Source organism: Lycorma delicatula, chromosome 2 (genome assembly GCF_047948215.1).
Source record: "Lycorma delicatula isolate Av1 chromosome 2, ASM4794821v1, whole genome shotgun sequence".
Lineage (NCBI taxonomy): Eukaryota > Metazoa > Arthropoda > Insecta > Hemiptera > Fulgoridae > Lycorma > Lycorma delicatula.
In genome coordinates, this window is record NC_134456.1 from 3,556,256 (window position 1) to 3,577,008 (window position 20,753).

The following is a 20,753-nucleotide window of genomic DNA, read 5'->3' on the forward strand; positions in this document are numbered from 1 at the left end:
ACTTTGTAAATTTTGTTGTTATTCTTTCATGCATTACCTACAGGAAGATCCCCCATACCTATGTTTAAAGTACCTAAATGTTTAAAAATAGATTTATTAATTCTGTAAAAAAAGTACTTACAATTACAAAAAATAACTATGTAGTTACATCTACTGACTATAAACCACTCATTGTTTTGTATTTAAAATTAATATTAAAAAACTTGAGTATCTTATATCCCATTTCAACTTGTTCTGTTTTCGCTGATATAGTTCAGCTGTGACTTGGGAGTTATTATTTGCAAAAAGTAGCTGATTTCATTTGCAGGATGACCAAATCTAGATTTCCTGCTATTCATTTAGTTTTTTATTCCTTTGTGGGAAGTGGGAACAAGTACAAAGATTATGTAAAATCATATGTATTATAATACCATCTAATAAATTAATTACTCTTTATTAATAATTTATTAGACAAACAAAAATTTACTTGACAAACATTATTTCAATCTTCACTAATAATGGTTATAGATTATTTGTCACACAAATTGTATTAGTTGATCACTCTCCATGTCTTCTATAATTTTTAGCATATTTCCAAAGAATTTGTAGAAATCGCTATTGCATCTGTCTGATTTTCTAAAGGGGAGGCCAACTTTTTGTCTGCTCTACCAGACAAATCTTAACTTGGTGGGGTGATATAAACCTGTTGGGAATAAAGCCCTAATGATATTCAAGCAAATCAGTTGACAGAAACCAGAGTTAGAGCCAAAAATGGAGTTTTGGGTACATTTTCTGCTTTTATAGGTGCAATTTTTAATCAATTTTGATAAAACTTTGTAGGATGATGTAAACCTAATTAATTTTCAAGCGAGGTTCACAAGAACAGAGTTTGAGCAAAAAACTGTAGTTGTAAGTTGTAAATTGTAATTTACAATTGTAAATTGTAAGTTGTAGTTGTTTTGAATCAATTTGAACCTGTTCTTTTTTGTGAGCATGGCTCCAAAACCACAAATTATGGGTTAACAGTTTCAGAAGTTCTGTTATAACTTTTGTTACATGGAACTTAATTATGCTGTAATTTCAGTATATTATTAGATCATTCATAACTAGTATTAGAATTGGCCAAAATAAAGTAACTGACAGGGTAAATAATCAAATATTCACCAAATAATTTATAACCACTATACTAAAGATTGTTGAAAAAGGTAATCTTGTAAACCCACATTTTATTGAAAAAAATGTCATTACTGGTAAAATGCAAACTACAAATTAAATCTTTCTGTTTAGTGCAGTTCTTTTTTCAAACAACTGTGTGTCTTGGGGAAAAGGCAGCAATATGTTCTTATAATATTCTGTAAACTGAACCTTACTTTTAATCCTTCATCTCTGACAAAACTTCCAGTTCATGCTAATGAAATCATGTTTTTAGCTGGCAGTAACCATGTTTTCTTTCTTCACTGATAAAGATGGTTGACAAGAAAGTTATCCCTTATTAGATTGTGCAAAGAAGTACCTGAAAATTAAATACAGATTCCAAAACAATTCTCAGAAACATATAATGTTGGGTAAGTGGTTTTTGCCATTTCTAGTGCTAGGTGTTTGTAATATGCTTTCATTATATGTTTGTAGAGGAGGATATTTTATTGGGAGAAAAATCACTAAATCTTTTTGGACAAATTGTTCTAATTCTGACTTAACTGAAGATTCCCACATCTACTTTACCAGGAAAAATTAGCAGTTAACATCGTCGTGTTACTAGAAAGAATAGTCAAATATTTTTTATCGTTTTTTATGCTCTATTTTATTTGGTGCAACAATAACATGCTTCCCATCCAGCTCTTCAGTAACACCGGAGTGTTCAAGCAAAAAATTGTAGCTTTCCCTTAAGGGTCTGGAGTGGTTTACACATGAGAAGAGAAGGCAGTTGCATTATAATCTGCTTCTGTATTCCAGCTTCATAGAAATCTGCTGCCTGAGAAAATAACCATTGCTGAACAGCTATTTTGACATCAGCATGGAGCTGACTGACAGGGTGGTGCTTTAAATACGGGAACAAGCAGTAGTCGCTGTAATTTAGTTGCCTTCAATGAGGCACAATAAGGAATAAAACTATTGATGAGAGTGAACCTGAAATAAGCTTTAAGTAGGATCTCATCATCCAGAAGATGTTTACAAATTAAAATTGTATTAACATACTCATTTTCAGAGTTACAATAAACTTACTTACACCTTTTCTTAATTAACAATTTTCAACAAGGTAATAACCTGTTTCATTTTGTAATTTAGTTAACAATGAAGTAGCATGTAATTTTTTCTTGTAAAGGTTCAGCTTATATTGTAGTATAGCATAGTTATAAAATGACTGAATCTTATTTGTTTGTGTCTACTATAAATAATACACCAGAACCTGTTCCAAGTCTAGGCCATTATCCAAAATTGAATATAGTGTGTTGCTAGGAAAACAACTTAAATTTTTCTGTTGTGCAATGATTTTTCCTATAGTAAAAAAAATATTTTTTTAAACATTTCAGAAAAACTTTTCTTAGAATGGAATTTTTATTTAATTTGATGCATAAAACTATACTAACATTCCACTTGTGCTTTTTCAACTATACTATTTGACAGGGACCAAATCCATTTTCCCCAAACTAAAAAACTAGATTATTTTGAAACAATCCATGTTGGGTAGTAAATAATAGTGATTGTAAGTGGTTAAAAAAATATGATTATATAGTTTGCATAAAAACAGTAACAAAAGTTATAATGATATATTAAAACAAAAAGATTATTACATTTTTTATTGTTATTAAGTAGGTTTTTTGTTTAATGAAGTTTATATTTAGGTCTCCTAAAAATAAAGACCTTAAGTTTTCTCTAAAGAAAAGGTGCATCCAGGACTGCAAATGTACGTCCCAAATCGTAATTTTGTCAAAACTGCTGTACAGTATGGCCTGGAAGTCACTGTACCCCTATAGTTAATGAAAATGTGTGTTTAGTACATAAGGTATTTTTGTTGAGATCGATTGGCAAAAGCTTTTACATCACATACTAGGCAGTGTTAAAGATAGGTGCAGAGTGGATGAAAGTTAACATGGTTAGAAACATTTACTGCGGTTGCAGTTTCCATTGAACAATCTGCAATGAAATAAATTCATTAAACGATCAGTTGAACTTCATATATCGCAGACAATAATGCAAGACCAAGGACTTGAAAGTAGGCCATTTCAGCTGATGTTCGTAAATGTGTACTGTCAGATGGTGACATGGAACGTTCTGCTGCAAACTGCTGGGCTTTATTAGAATTACCCACTGCAGTGCATCGTGGAAGGTGCGTTTTACTGATGAATGTGTAATCTTATCTTGGTTTGCAGGTCAGAAATATTTTATTTTGGGTGAAAGAAAATCCTTATTACATGAGTTGGAAAGAAATCCACTGCACATCATGATATGGGCTGGAATGGCAGTTCGTCATTTGGTCAATTTTTTGATGGGCCAGTGAATGCACAAACTTGAGATGTTGGAAGTATGGTTAATACTGCACAACAATTTCAGCTGCAGAGCAATTAAGTTGGTTTTGTAGACTGTATACATTAAATACTGCCAGATAACCAATTATTAATAATCACTTCCTTCATTTACCTTTCATTAATTAAACATTGCAATGAGTTATAATAATTTATGTTTTTAGTTAGGTTCACATTTTAAATATGTCTAGATAGAACAATAAAAATTTAGCGATGTTGCTAAAACTTCTCAAGTAAATTCATGTAATTAATTCTAACAATAAATAAAATTACCTGGTTCATTTACAAATAAGAATACAGTTTTTTTTTGTCTTCAGACATTTGACTGGTTTTATGCAGCTCCAAGATTTCCTATAGAGTGCTAGTCGTTTCGTTTTGGTATACCCCTACATCCTACATCCCTAACAGTTTGTTTTACATATTCCAAACATTACCTGACTGCACAATTTTTTCCTTCTACCTGTCCCTCCAGTATTAAAGCGACTATTCCAGGTGCCTTAATATGTAGCCTATTAGTCTGTCTCTTCTTTTAGCTATATTTTTCCAAATGCTTCTTTCTTCATCTATTTGCCGCAATACCTCTACATTTGTCACTTTATCCACCCATCTTTTTTTTAACATTCTCCTATAGCACCGCATTTCAAAAGCTTCTAATCTTTTCTTCTCGGGTACTCCGATCGTCCAAGTTTCACTTTCATATAAAGCTACACTCCAAACATATACATTCAAAAATCTTTTCCTGACATTTAAATTAATTTTTGATGTAAACAAATTATATTTCTGACTGAAGCCTTGTTTCTTCTGTGCTATTTGGCATTTTATATCACTCCAGCTTCGTACACCTTTAGTAATTCTACTTCCCAAATAACAAAATTTTTCTACCTCCATAATCTTTTCTCTTCCTATTTTTACATTCAGTGGTCCATCTTCGTTATTTCTAGTCAATTTCATTACTTTCGTTTTGTTCTTGTTTATTTTCATGCAGTAGTTCTTTTGTAGAATTTCATCCATGCCGTTCATTGTTGCTTCTAAATCCTTTTTACTCTCAGCTAGAATTACCACATCATCAGCAATTTGTAGCATCTTTATCTTTTCACCTTGTACTGTTACTCCAGATCTAAATTGTTCTTTAACATCATTAACTGCTAGTTCTATGTAAACATTAAAAACTAACGGATATTGGGAACATCCTTGTCGGACTCCCTTTCTTATTACAGCTTCTTTTTTATGTTCTTCATTTATTACTCTTGTTTGGTTCCCATAAATGTTAGCAATTGTTCTTTTATCTCTGTATTTAAACCCTAATTTTTTTTAAATTCTGAACATTTTATTCCAGTCTACATTATCGAATGCCTTTTCTAGGTCTATAAATGCTGAGTATGTTGGTTTGTTTTTCTTTAATCTTCCTTCTACTATTAATCTGAGCACTAAAGTTGCTTCCCTTGTCCTTATACTTTTCCTGAAACCAAATTGATCTTCTCCTAACACTTATAACACTCCTCTCTCAATTCTTCTGTACAGAATTCTAGTTAAGATTTTTGATGCATGGCTAGTTAATCTAATTATTCTGTATTCTTCATGTTTATTTGGTCCTGCTTTCTTTGTTATCATGACTCCTTTTAAAGACTCTTTTTAAAGTCTGATGCAACCTGCTGTTTTTCATAAATATTACACACCAGTTTGTAAATTTATCAATTGCTTCCTCACCTGCACTGCGCAGTAATTCCATCTATTCTAGTAGCCTTTCTGCTATTCAAATGATGACAGGATATGATTACATTAAGCTAAAGGTCAAAGAAAACAAATACCACACCTTCAAGAGAAGGATCTCATGGAATGTGTACCATCTCATGGTATGATTGCAGCAGGATTGAGCACATTTCACTCTTCAGTCTGCTTGTTTCTAAATTAAAAATTTCCCAGATGTTGAATTGACCATGGTATACCAGCTCTGTTATTATAGCCACCACAAAATCCTTATCTCACCATACCAGACAATTCATTATGGGGAAATTACCAAGGTACATGTATCTGTACATCGCTACACCACAAATGTAGAATTATGTGATGCTGTGAGGGATGTCTTCTGTAATATAACACCAGAAATGCTCCATTATATGTCGCAGAGGAAGTGTAGAATTGTGCATATGAAATGAAGGTGAACACAGATCCACTAGACCATTAAAATTAATACTATGTGTAAGTGAGTAAATTAAATAATTCATTGTTATATTGCATTTTTATTTATAACTCATTATAAATTTTTGGTTCTACCTTTAGGGATGTACAGTGACTTCCTGGCCACCTGTACTAAGTGTGCAGCAGAGTTTACACAGTATTTATTCTCTTACTGAAGAGATTTTTACAACCTTTCTCTAGAAATATGAAGAAAGAAGGGTTAGATGCTTATAATATCTGAAATTATTCTGAAGTAACACGGGTCAAAACAGCAACTAAACCAAAATGTATAAAATTACAGCAAGAATCAACAGCATAGCTTTGTGTTGTACAAAAAATTCCAATTTTAAACTTGTTTGAAAAATTCCATAAAAATATTACATGAAAAAATGGCAATATATTGTTAATTGCAACCAATTGATCTAGTAGCCAACAAACTATTTAATTGGCTGGTTGTGGATATATAGGAATTGAAAAAACTGGTGGTGAGAACCATGAGACCAAATATGCTTACTGGCACAAAATAAATTCTTACAGGAAAGCCATACGCTTTTTAAAAGCACCACTGATAAATGTAGAGAATCAAATGTTGCAGAGGAATGGCACATTACCTTTTAAAGTGTACATAGATACACTTCTTAAAAAGCCAAGCTTATGTGATATCCTGAAATCCATAGTTAGATTCAAACATTGTCAGATGTTTTATGACAATATTCATTTGTTCACAATAAAGAAAAATTATTTAGATTTACAGAGAACAAATATTGTGCGGAATTTTTTTTTATAAGAGATTAATTAGATTTTTGTGTAAGCATTACCAAGCGTTTTCTGAAAATGAGAGATTGTATGACATTTTTTTGAAAGATAGCGTAAACGATTCTGGTTGATGGCCTTTCGAGAAAAATAATCCAATTGTGGTATTACAAGACAATGCAAACACCATATCTAGTACGGGTACATAGTCAACCGATACGCAGATCCTTTGGTACAATCAACAAATACCCACGCCTTTGTACTAGCTAACTTCAAATTTAAAGACCTACTGTAGAAAATAATTATTCTAGCTAGGCTACAACCTATGTACTATTATAATTAATACCGTTAAGTTTGTAATACAAGTTTTTATATAATTAGGGTGTACTGTGTAATTTTCAGTGGGTGTATCCAGCGCGTATGAAAATTATGTGTTTGTATATAAAGAACAAATCTTGCGCGGTCCTTAAACGGAAGGTTAAGTGTATTGTAATCAAAAAGGCTGTGAAGCAAACGCAAATTTTAATGATGCAATGAGTTTGATTTCGCTAGTGTTTGGGACGTTACTGAATTTGTTAAATATTAAGTAATTATGTAGTATTGTTTCTATTTCATAATGGCAGTTAGTTTTAGAAGATTTATTTGTACTTATCGCTCTCGATGTTTTTCTCTATCTAAAGAAAACAATACTTTTCCGAGTGTAAGGAGGTTATGTTATAGTCAGTATTGTACTCGTTTGTATGAACATCACAAATTTAATTATTGTTTACAAACCTCGAGAATATTACTAGTTTCCAAACGAAGTTATATCAGTTTAACTCCTTACAGTGCCATCGATGACAATTATGAAGACGAGAGTAAACGTTATGAATCTGGTTACGTATGGCTTAAATTTCTGTTTGCTGTATGTGGATTTGGTCTCACGGTTGCAAATTGTTCGCATACAGGCAAGATGAAACGTATGTAGTATTAACCCTTTCCTTTCCAGTTGTAAATTTTGGGAATGACTAGTCATCATTCTAACATAAACGATAGAACGAACTGCATGATTTGCTTGGGTGTAAGTTCTGCATTACGGAAGGGCTGTTATGACGCGAATTTTTGTTTTTATTAATTATTTTAATGAAGTATGATTGTTGTCTCGTGTATTGTTTTTAATTTGGGGGTTCCAGTGGTCATTTGTTTGAACAAGTAGCTTTTACCTGTGTTATGACTATTAACAGTACACACAGTGCTAGTGTTCCCAAAAAAATATTCGCCTATCCATTTCTCCATGTCGTGCTTATGTTCACATCGAATGATTATTGCATAATACTATATGAGTTTTCTTTTTGTGTTTTTAACTTTTTTACCGATGTGCACTCAATACAGTTTTTATTGTTCTTAGATGATAGGAGAACATTTTTCATTTGTATTCTTCAATTATGTAATTTTCACCTACTCTATACATAACAAATACAGTTACTTTATATTAGCAATTTACTTACAGTTTATTGTAGCAAAAGTTTATTTAATTATTTATTCTAGAAATTTAACCTTTTATAAGTATTTTTTGTGTTTACTTTTTATATAAATATGAAATATTCTGTTGCTGTTATTAATCTACTGTTGTAGATTAAATTGCTATTACCATCTTACCTTTTACTGTTGGTTTGTTGTATTTGAATAAAAAAAAAACAAATAAGTGGTTAGAAACTGTATTAAGTGCATGCTAAGTTATTGATTTTATATTTTTTATGACCTGGCGATTTCAGTTGATTAAATCTCTCCCATAGATTACAATTGCTATAGTTCATTTCTTGAAAAAACCATTTTCCTTCATTGCTCTTTATAGAGTTTGATATGTTTTAATGTCATGCATGTTTCTTGTAATATTGTTAAATCAGTTTCTAAGTATTTAGTGGGGAGATTCTGTACAATTACTCAGTCATATCCACTTTAGTATTTTAGATATAATTTAATAGTAGTATTATTTTCAGAATTTCTAATTTTGCTCATTACATTGGTTACATGGTATTATTTTGACCTAGCATTTGTGCTGTAACTCAAAGGCAGTAATATTATAATTGTTATAGAACATTCTGCTTGCTGGCCTCTGTGGCGTGAGTGGTAGCGTCTCGGCCTTTCATCCGTAGGTCTTGGGTTCGAATTCTGATCAAGCATGGCATTTTTACACACGCTACAATTCATTCACCTCATCCTCTGAAGCAATACCTAATGGTGGTCTCTGAGGTTAAACAAAAAAAGAACATTCTGTTTTTGAACAAGATATACAGGATAATGCATTAGAAAGTACAATTTTTCAAATTACACGATGCACATTTTGCCCATTCTCTTCATAGACTTGCTGAAACAAATTGTTAAAAATGTTTTGCTGCCAGATATTCTCAATAAATGATCACTGTTTTGGTAAATTTGGCTACTTTAAATACATAAATACTAGTTGTCTTATAATAAAACGTACTAAGGGAGGCCCTGGCACCAGTAATATCCATGAAACGTACTATTCATTACTATTAATCTTAACAGTTGTTTATTTAAGTTTGTTTGTTTTCTTTGATTTGTTACTTTTTTATGAAGAAAGTAAAGTAATAAAGTTTTAAATTTATGGATTGGAAAGGGTTAAAAATACTCAACATTTATTCTCATAGGATTGAAATTTTTTTTAAGTTTGATTTTTATTTCATTGTCTTGCTTTGAATGTTATACTATAAGGTTTTGTAATTGAGTGTGACATTAATGAATTCTCCAAGGTATTAAGAACAAATACTAAGTAATAATTAGCAATTAACAACTGTTGATAATAAACAAACGATTCTTTTTGCAATGGGTTGTAGAACCTGAATTGAGTTAAACAAGTTAGTTCATATAGTAGGGTTTTTACTTCTGTTTTATCAGTTCATGCTGGACTTCTTGACCAGTCATTGCATGAAAATATGGAGTTGATTTTTGTATTTTTTATGAATATGAAAGTTTTTAAAAGTATTGATGTTTTATCATATACAGTATAGCTTGTTATTACTTATACATTCTTTGTTTCTGTATTTGCTAAGGCTTTATTCTGGCAACAAATTATTTACCACTCAGTTCTTACTTTCATACATGAAAGGCATTCAGTTAATTAAATACATAATTTAAGTAAAGTTCTGTTGATTATTGAACAATTTATCCAGTAACAAAAGCAGACCATATACTGTATTGACTTCATCACTCTGAATATTTCATTAACTACATCGTGTTAAAAAAGTATTTTCTTTTGTAATTATTAGGATATTTTATTCTTTAGCATAAATAAAACTGATTTTATTTTGTGTACACTGTATTTGATTTCAGTTTAATTTTAAAGGTTTTTTTTATTGTATCTATTTTGATATGTCTAATTTATTCATTCAGTCCCATCAACTAAAAATTTATGAGGTCTCCTAATTTTACAGTTATGACCTACTAAGTACAAACATATAAGTTTTTTTTTAATTTGGCATTTGTAATTTCTAATATTTCAAATGAGATTGGAATTTAGAAAGACATTTATTAGTTTTTCTATTTTTGCACGTTTTCATATATATTCTTCAAATTAATTAATTTCCACCTACTCTATACTAGCAAATTCAGGCTTTCTGTTAGCAATCTACTTCCAGACAGATTATTATAGTAAAAGTCAATTTTATTATTCCTTTAACATTTATTTATTTTTTGTGTTTGTATATAAATAAATAATGTCACATTATGTTTTGCGTGAATTGCTTTTAATGAATTGAGATAAAATATACATATTACCTTTCATTTTAGTGTCAGTATTGTTTTAACTTAAATTAATTGTGAAAATAATTAAGTAAAGATACATTTAAAATATAAATACAAATGACTTTTGGGGTTTGTTAATATTTTTCAGCTGTTTAATGTTTATTTTTAATATATCTTTCACAAACAATATTAATTATCTCATTTATTATATTTTGTTTTTTATATTTATGAAGCTCACCTTTACATATTTAAGGTTAAGTTATATATTAATGTAAGGTTGAATTTACTTTGTAACTTAATTAAGCTAAATTCCTTGCCAAAGGTTTAAATTTCTTTATGAAATAAATAAACTAACCTAAAATTAACAATCCTTTTTGTTATAATTAATTCATAATTAATAAACCTCCTGTTCATTTTGAATATATCACAACTGAAAAATTTTGTATTATGTTAGTGAGAAGTTAAGTACTAGAGCAGTAGTTCACAAACTTTTTTTTTACGTATACTTACGTGAATTACAGATCAGTAGTGTGCCACTGAGGTATTAAATATGTCATTAAGGTAACAACAGTTATAACTCTGAATGGTAAAGCAATAAAAAATTATAATTATTTTTGAAAGTAACCATTTATTTTGAAAATAATCATTTATTACAATTTTTTTGTGATTAATTCACGATATAAGGTTTGAAGCTTGTGCATGGGAATATGAACCAAAAGTTTTGTTGTGTATAAAAAAAGACGTCTGACTGGGACTCGAACCTGGTAAAAATTAAAAATTTGTGTAAAAGTTTTTTAATCATTTGTTACAAAAACATTTATTTACTTTATAAAGAAATGTTACATTATACAGTTATTAACATTACTGATAACAATATTCTTGAAGACTAAAAATTCATTGAGGAGGGTGGTACTCTGTATTTGAAAAAGTAGAGAGATGTCTTTGGTTTAGCTGAACCTAATAATAAGTGGAGATTTGGTTCAAGTTCCAGTATTACAAAATTTAACTTTTACCGTCCCAACAGCAGAAAATCTAGTTTCTCAAAGATATGTGTTAGAAAATAGAATTAAAAATAGTGGTTTTCTCAACAGTGATGGATATTTATTTTTAAACTTTTGCCAAAATTCTCATAACTCTGATTTAGTAAATTCCATTTTTAAGCCTCAGTCACAAAATAATTCCATCAAAGATTTTGTTTTGTTACTAGTTAGGATTCCAGGAATAATATCCAGTATGAAAAGGGTTTCTAATCATAGGAATTCAAAGTATTTTTTGAAATATTTCCATAACTTGGAAATTTCAAAAGTTTCAGTAAGGATTATGCAATGGAATTTTATATTATTTGATGAGATTATCCTTTTTATTTCAATTTTGTGTACTGTCACAAATTTTTCCAGATTTGGAAAATGCAGGAGGTTTTCATTTGAAACCCTGTTATTCATTATTTGACATTTTTTTTGATAAATTCCTTTATTTTGTCTACTGAAAATTGATCGTTGTTTCACCTTACAAATTTGAATTTAAGTCTTGAAACAATTTAAAATATCTGTTAAGTAGACTAGTGTTAGTCAACAGCTCATCTACCCACCGGGTTGGTCTAGTGGTGAACGCGTCTTCCCAAATCAGCTGGTTTGGAAAGTTGAGAGTTACAGCTTTCAAGTCCTAGTAAAGCCAGCTAGTTTTACACGGACTTGAATACTAGATCGTGGATACCGGTGTTCTTTGGTGGTTGGGGTTCAATTAACCACACATCTCAGGAATGGTCAAACTGAGACGGTACAGGACTACACTTCATTTACACTCATACATATCATCCTCATTCATCCCCTGAAGTATTATCTAAACGGTAGTTACCGGAGGCTACAACAGGAAAAAGAAAGAAAAGTCAACAGCTCATCTGTCAATCAATCATACAATTCAAAGTCTGTATCCATTAGGAACATCTGCATCTCTGAATGTAGCTAAAATTACTTGCTTTACATTGTTTTTTTGAACTTAGTTTCTTCCATATGCACTCATTGAATTGTACAGCAAAAAAAATTACTATTTTTTACTTGAGTTATTATGTTTTCTTTTATGTTTAATGCAATGCTTTCAGTTTAGTTTAGTGCACGGTGGTACTGTATGTAGTTGTTTAGTGGACAATTCACCTAACATTCAAGTTACCATATCTTTTGCAGCAGGTAACAACAGCTTTTCACCAGTTGTTAGAAAGATGTGCCTCAACTGCTCTTTGAGTACTGCCTGTAAAAAGACGACATAATTTTCTTTGTGCATTTTATCTCTGACAATTTTTGAACAAAGTAATTTTTGTTTCTAATGTTGAATGTTTAGTGGTAAGGTAGTGTTTCAATATTGAAGGTTTCATACTTTGGTCAGAAAGCAGATTTTGAATCTGTTTTAAGAAAGCTGATTCATTTTATACATCCGTCACAGTAAATACAATATTAATGTCCCCAGGATCATATTTTCTTATAAATATTCATATTTTAATAGGAGAATGATCTTGCCTTACTGCAAATTCTGATTCTGAAGTAGAGCTCATTGATACAAGTTTTTTGTCTGGTGTTGTTTTGTTTGTCATTGCTCTATTAAGCCCCTTTTCTATATTGATTTATATTTTATCAACTTTAACTAATTTTGTTAATTAAATTAAACCAAATTAATTCAAGCAAAGCACATAAATAAGAAAGTATATAAGAAAAAAGGTGCTTTCAAGATACGTATGCCAACACTAGGACTTCTAGGACACTAGTTTTATCAAATGAAAAAGTAACACAATTACAATATTTTCAAATCAGAGAGTTTGTAAAACAATGGAAGCAGCTACATCCGTCCATGTGTAGGATTATCATGATCAATTCACTTAACTGCTGGAGGAAAGTATGGTAATCCTTTTATAATAGCCATTAAGATTTTTTTTTTATATGTGCAACATGATGCATGTTGGACAGACATATGCACTGTGGTATGTAAGAACTGTCAGTGTTTGTTCTTGCTGTTCGAACAGCTGATATTCTTATTGTTGCTATTCATAAATAATTTCCTCAATTTAAGGGGAAAAGAAGTACAATGATGAAATACTTTTGTATTATAATACATCAAAAAAGGTTTGAGCACCCCTGATCCATTTTATTAATAATAAGTAAATACTACTGCTAATAATATCTCTTGTACTAATAATTTTGTATTACAGTATAAAATTCTGTATTTTTGTATTGTGCCTAGTTGTGTATCACCTTGTTAAATTCACTGGTAGTACACAGAAATCTGTGCAGTACCAGTAATTTTGATTAATGTATGTTAAAACATTTTTCACAAGATAAAAACTGAAATTGCAAAAATATCACTGATAAATATAATTTTTGTTTCCTAACATGTGATGCATTATTTTAATCTGTTTTTTAATGCTGAAAACGAATATGAACTCAGAATCTTTCTATCGCCCACCATTTTTGAAAAACTTTAAATTTTTATTAAAGAATTTTTTTTCATTTTCAACATATTTTTCAACCTTTTAAACTCCTGAATTTTATTTTGTTAGCTCATTTTTTATGTTTAACTTTGTTAACATCATTTGTAAGTTATAAATTTATTTTTATTTATAAAAATTGTCATGTGTACTAGACAAACAATTAAATCATGTCATAATTACATATTATGACTTATGTACCTATGGTTTGGCGTGAACCAAAGGATCATGTAGCAGATTGTTACTTTTGTTTAACAAGTGTGTTTTGAATTTCTAAAAAATCTAAACATACTGTAAAATATCCTTCATTACAATCTGCAATCAGGTCTGTACCTTATGAAATTGAATAATTTCCGCCACCTGTGAATGTATGTTTCGAAAGCAGCGATGAAGAAACAGGCACTACTGAAGAAGACAGTAATGATTTTGATTTTGAATTATCTTCCAATAAGCCACATCTTACATCACAAAGTGAATTAAATGACTTGGTTAGGGATTTAAATTTATCAAAAAAATCAAGCTGAACCGTTAGGATCAAGACTGCAAGTTTGGAATTTACTTCAAATAATTCTGAAATTTTGGGCTTTTGAAGCCGACAAAAAGAACTTTCTCAGTACTTTATTGATGAAAATAATTTGGTTTATTGTACAAATATTGATGAGGTTATTTTGCACCTAGGACAAGTTCATAAACCTGTGGACTGGCACCTTTTCATAGATTCGTCCAAGTATAGTTTAAAAGTGGTTCTAGTACATAACGGTAACAAATATCCTTCGATACCAATCGCTTATGGTATTAATTTGAAAGAGACATATGATGTAATGAAAGACATTCTTGAAAAAATAAATTATAAAAACATAGCTGAAACATATGTGGTGATTTGAAAGTTATAGCTATTTTGGTAGGCATGTAGTTAGGCTGTACTAAGTATATGTGTTTGCAAATGGGACAGCCGAGCTAGGGATAAACATTATGTTACCAAAGAATGGAAGAAGTGAGACAATTTAACTCCAAATGCGAAAAATATTATTCATGAGCACTTAGTTGAACCCAAAAAAATATGTTTACCCCCTCTCAATATCAAGCTAGGACCAATGAAAAATTTTGTAAAAGCAATGAAGGAGAGTCCTGGATTTTTGTACAACAGGCAGAAATTTCCAAATGTAAGTGAAGGAAAAATTAAAGAAGGAATATTTGTTGGTCCTCAAATAATAGAGTTGGTCAAAGATGATGTATTTAACTCGATGTTAAATAATGTAGAAAGTGAAGCTTGGGCTTCATTTAAAGGCGTTTGTAAAAATGTTTCTCAGCAAACAAAAATCCGACAACTACCACGATATTGTTAATCAACTTCCTATTTCATACAGAGCAATGGGATGTAATATGTCTTCGTAAATACATCTCCTCCACTCACATCTGGATTTTTTCCCGGACAACCTTGGAGATGTAAATGACGAACCATGGTGAACGTTTCTACCAAGACATTTTGGTGATGGAAAGCCGCTATAAAGGCAAGTGGAATACTAACGTGCTAGCCAATTACTGTTGAACATTAATTTGGGATGTGCCTGAGACTATTTATAAAATAAAAGCATCGGCAAAATCATTCTAACCCAGATATGGCCGTACAAAATGATAAATTTTACAGATTTTAACTATATTTTTCCGTAATTCTTTTTGAAGCATTATTTATTTAAAACTAAGGGTGATAGAAAAATTGTATTTACAGATCTGTAATGCACACAAAAAAGCAATTCAAGAAATAGTATCACACTGAGAGAAACATTAAAAATGTTTTTTTCTCTATCAGTGTATTCAGTCTTGCATACACTTTTTAATATTACAATATATGTTAAGATTTTTTCTTTAACCTGGAAATTATTATCCATTTTGACATTTTAAATCCATTTCTTAAGATTTGTTCACTAATGTTAAAATCTCCAACTTAACTTTCATTGTTAGTTTTCAAGTTGTCTTATGTCTGAAAAGAAAAAAAAAACATTTATGGTAATAAATTTCATTAAACATGTTTACTATGTTCAGGCAGCAGTGCTGTCTGACACCATGTGATGTTAAATATTAGTTTTACTTTCTTTTCAACATAATTGTTTCTATTTTATTTAACGTGTGGTTGTATTCATTAATTGTTTATCAAATGCATAACACAACCATATGATACGGCCTAGTCGCCAAGCTTGTTGGATTCACTTATAGTATATTATTGTAAGATAATTGTTAAATTATGGCGGGCAATATGTTGAGACACAGTTCCATATCATTCACTCCTCTCCTGATGATTCACTCGGCTTCGTATGCTTCACCCAGCTCCTGACGATTCACTCGGCTCCATCTACTCTGTATAAGTTGGCTCCACACTAGAATCTGGCAGTCTAGTCTAGTCTCAATCTGTCATTTGAAGACTCATTTTCTTCAGTCAAAATTTACCCATCATATAGTAGACATGTATATATTCATTAAATTATATATATTTTTCAACAATGTAATACAAATTTAATTAAATCATGAATATGTTAATATACAATTGTTAATTCGAATCGGTATTTGTTTTATTTAAATCCACTTAACATAAACGAAACACACTGCCATCCCAGTAATTACAAAACAACTTGAAATTTGATTAGGAAAAAGATAAAGTCCATATTTTGTAATGTCAACTAAATATTTTACAGATGTTTAGTTAAAAAAAAAGTTACAGAGCTTGGAAATTGCACATACCAATAAAATAATGGAAAATGTAAATGATTCTTTTCATGCTGTTTAACACTCTTAGCGCCATGTGTATCAATCTGATACATTTTTAGCAATGTCAAAACGGCCATGTGTATAATTTTGATGCACACGTAATGGTCTTAATAAATAAATAAAAAATGTCTGGCCTGGGGTGAAGTTTTACTGATTTAGGCGTAGCGCTAAGAGTGTTAAATAAGGTCTCAGTAAAATAAGTACAACTTAAAATAGAACAGTCTTTAATTTGACATAATCTGTTTTTAACTGTTTGTTTAGAAGTTATAACTACTCAAAATACAGGTACCTCTTTTCATTTGCCAGATTTTAGTTAATTACCAAAGAAAGTTGTATTGAAAAATACAATTATCTTTCTTACCTGTTTAAGCCATTTTTTTCATAAAGAATAAATAACTAATATGTGATGTTATTTTTGCCATCAATCAGAGCTATTAAACTTAAAAAACAGGATTTTTCTTCAGCGCTTATATAATGAAAATTTAAAAATTTTTATAACATTTCAGAGAAACTGTTACTAATTGTGTAAAATAAATTTTATTGAGAGCTTTGAAGTAAAGAAATTATTAGAAGGACTGTACTCAATCCAAAATGAAAAAAAATCCATATGAACCAGGCGGCAGTGGTTGAGTACCATCTTTCATGTAGTTTCCAGAACTTTTTCACGATTTAAGACTTCTAATTTAGGATAGAATCTTTTATAATATTGTAACAAAATTTTGTCTTACGTGAACTATTATTTAACATGGGCTATTGCTTGCCTCGAAAGAAAAATACATAGAATCTATCACCTGGAATTCTATTCTAAAGGATAAACAGAATAGTGTATTATTTTATAAATATGTAGCTAAAGTGTAAAAGAAAGATTTTTTAATGATAATCACTTCAATAAAACACAACAAATTCAAACAAGATATACTAGTTCTTTTTTTTCTACGTACACGCTTCCATGAAACCAAACCATTAAAGACATCAAGCACCTTTTACTTGCTAAGTTCTTTCATGTTGCAAGATTACACTTAAAATGTAAATAGAAAGTAATAAATGCTCGTGGACACTGTTTCATTGTATGCTGTAAACATTTATTCATAGCTAATCACCATAGTAGCCAGCGATGCTTAAAATTCGCATTAGAAATATGATTCTCTAGTTACTATTCACTTTTTAGTTTTCAAGAGATTATTCATTTAATCCCAGTAATGTCATTTCTGTTATTTTGTAAATTACATTATTGAAGGTGGAATACCTTTTGGTTTTCAAAAATTCAGAGATGTTTTAATCGTCTTCTTTTTTTCTTACTGTGTTATTAAAATTCATTATTGACAAAATATTATTGCCATAATTAAACAAAAAAAAATTGTTTATTAATTCAAATGTCACAATTCTGTGATTGGTTGAATGATAAATTTTTTCTAAAACTAATTTTTAATAGGTTATGCAAGAAAAAGTTGGAAGGGTGTTGCTAGCCCTTCTTCTTGACAGAGAGGCGGTGATGCTACCTCTATAATCCTTAAAATAGGGTTTATCGACTTCATCCGTACATTCAAATACATTTTATTAAATAAGTAAGAGTGATGTCTTATGAAAGATTGTGTTTAAGAGTCCTGAATAAAAATGCAATCATATGCGCAAAACAGTTTTTCTGTTAGCATTCTTATTAACTACTATCAAAATATTCAGTCTTCAGAAGTGGTCCAGCTGATACTGATCAGTAAAGAATGACTCCTACGACTCAACCATTTACATCAAATTTTAACATTCATATCTACATTTTAATGAAACTGATGTAGTAGGAGATTTTTGAGCCTCAACATTTTATACACAAGCATAAATAAATATATATTGCACAATGTTCACTCATACAACTATTTAAACAACTTATTTAAAAATAAGTTGTGATACAGTTTTTCATTACATTTCTTTTGTTGAGATCTAGTGTATATAAATGGTTTGCAAAAAACATGTCATATACTGAAATGTAAAAGAAACCTCATGTAGTAAGAAGATTATTGAATGAAAGTTTAAACTTGACAAAATGTGTTTAGATTTCATTTTTTTCATAGAGTTGAAGTTGGAATCTGTAGAGTTTCATGTAAATAGTCATACTTGCTCCTAAATAATTTTTCTTTGTAAAAAAAAAAATTATCACTAATTTTAAAAATAAATATGGAGAAAAATTTCTGTTTTGAAAAACACTGTATCCATGAACAGTGTTCAGTATAAATAATTAATAAATCTTGAAAAATACTTGATGGGATGTGCATTGATTTAATTTTTTTGCATAGAGTTGAAGATGGAGTTGTCCATAACAGTTTTTAAATAACATTTTTATTATTATTATGCTTTTACGGCCAACATGGGACCACTTAAGTCAATTTTAGTTGGATCTTTTCTGAGAAAAGCGTGTTATTTTACTCTTTCGAGCTGCCCAGTATTTCTTCATCCGTTCAGATCTTGCTTTCTTTTTTTCATCCGTAAACACCCTCTTCGTTGTATTTTGTCGTTTGTCTGTCTTTTGTTTAAATCTAATGCTTTTATCTTTTAGCTTTGTAATTTTTCCAGTTTTATTCTGTAGGTCGGTCAGGGAAATTCCCAATTCTTTCATATCTTCTCTAATTTCTTTGATCCATCCTACTTCTAGCTTTTGGAACCAGAGCTTTTCAATGATATTTCTTGACAGTCTTGTTTCCGGTGTCCTTATGAGATGACCGAAGAAAGAGATTATTTTTTCCGCATAGTATCAGTAACAGGCTCTATTTCTCGATACACCACCTCATTTGGCACAATCCACCATTGGCCTTCTTTTTGGTGTTTTTTATTGATACACGTTCTGACAATTCTCCTCTCTATTTTCAGAATTTTTTCAATTCGGTTTTTCTGAGTGATTTTGAAAAGGGTCTCGCTTCCGTAGGTGACTTCTGCCTGTACTACAGTTTTATAATATTTAAGTTTTGTTTTAGCAGAAAGGCATTTTTTGTTATATGTTGACCAAGTTAATTTTTGGGATTTAATCATTTTATTCGTCCTGTTTTGCCATGTCACTTTTTCATTTAAATTATAAATTATTTCCCCTAGATATTTAAATTGTTTTACTATTTTAATTTTCTGATTGTTTACCGTAATGCGCTCTATTACCAGAGGATCTATGGCCATTTGTTCAGTTTTTCAAAAGAGATATGAAGCCCTACCTTTTGTGCTAGGTTTTGAAGGCTCATGATTTGTGTTTTGGCTTCTTGAATATTATTTGCTAAAAGAGCGAGGTCATCTGCAAATCCTAGGCAATTTAGTGTGATGGAGTTTTTCTTAGTACCCATTTTTATATTTTTGGGATTTATTTCATACCATTTTCTCATGACAAATTCGAGGGCGCAGTTAAAAAGGAGTGGTGAGAGGCCGTCTCCTTGCCTCAATCCAGTTTTTATGTAGAAGGGTTGAGAGAGTTCACCTCTGAATTTCACTCTGGACTGGGTATTGGTTAAAGTTAATTTTATCATGTTTACGAGTTTAGGGTGAAGGCCCAGGTTTCTCAGAATATTCAGCATGGATGGTCAGTGTATACAATCATAGGCCCTTTTAAAGTCGACGAAGGTGATTATTAGTTGTTTTTTCTGTCTTTTATATAAGTCCATCATAAGTTTTAGGGATATTATTTGCTCCGGGCAACCTCTCCATGGCCTAAATCCCCCTTGGTATTCCCCAAGTTCCAGTTCAAGTTTGTCTTTGCATCGGTTGTATATGATTCTCGACAGGATTTTGTATGTGCAATCCAGGAGAGATATGCCTCTGTAGTTTTCCGAATTAGTTTTATCCCTTTTTTTATGTAATGGATGGATGAGGACTGTGGTCCAGTGTTCTGGAAGTTTTTCTTCGTTCCATATTTTCACGGGGCATAGATGTAGGGAAGTTTTGACTGAATAAACTGACGAGTGTTTCCAGAGTTCTGCGAAAAGCTGGTCTTCTCCGCTTGCTTTGTAGTTTTTTATTTCATTTAAGGCTGCGAGAACTTCTTGAATTGTTGGTGGGTTGATATTTACCGGTGAAGTTTTAACTGGAGTTTCAGTGTCAATCTCAAAAAGCTCTGGGGGGTCGTCACAGTTGAGGAGTCTATTGAAGGTTTCTGCCAAAATTTCAGCATTTTCTTTATTGGTGTGGGCCATATTTCCTTTTTTTCCTCTCAGCATAAGGGTGGGTGGTTCATATCTTTGAAGAGCCTGACCAAAAATTTTATAATAGTCTCAGAAATTAGTTTTCTTGGAACTTTCTTCTATTTGCTGAATCAAGTTTTTTTGGGCTTGTCGTTTGGTTCCTCTTATAATTTTCTGAGTTATTTTCCTTTGTTT

General features: G+C 30.7%; 1 protein-coding gene across 4 annotated transcripts in view; it reads left to right on the forward strand.

Moving 5' to 3' along the window:
- The first annotated feature begins 6,909 nt into the window (after positions 1-6,909).
- Positions 6,910-20,753, forward strand: part of LOC142320429 (mitochondrial disaggregase-like) — a 69,439-nt gene continuing 55,595 nt past the window's right edge. Inside the window, exon 1 of one of the 4 annotated variants that reach the window (XM_075358181.1) lies at positions 6,910-7,393. In XM_075358181.1, coding sequence (XP_075214296.1) covers positions 7,051-7,393 — 343 coding nt within the window. In that variant the 5' untranslated portion in view covers positions 6,910-7,050. The remainder of the gene's footprint in view (positions 7,394-20,753) is intronic. The other 3 variants (XM_075358179.1, XM_075358180.1, XM_075358182.1) reach the window with 3 other exon arrangements.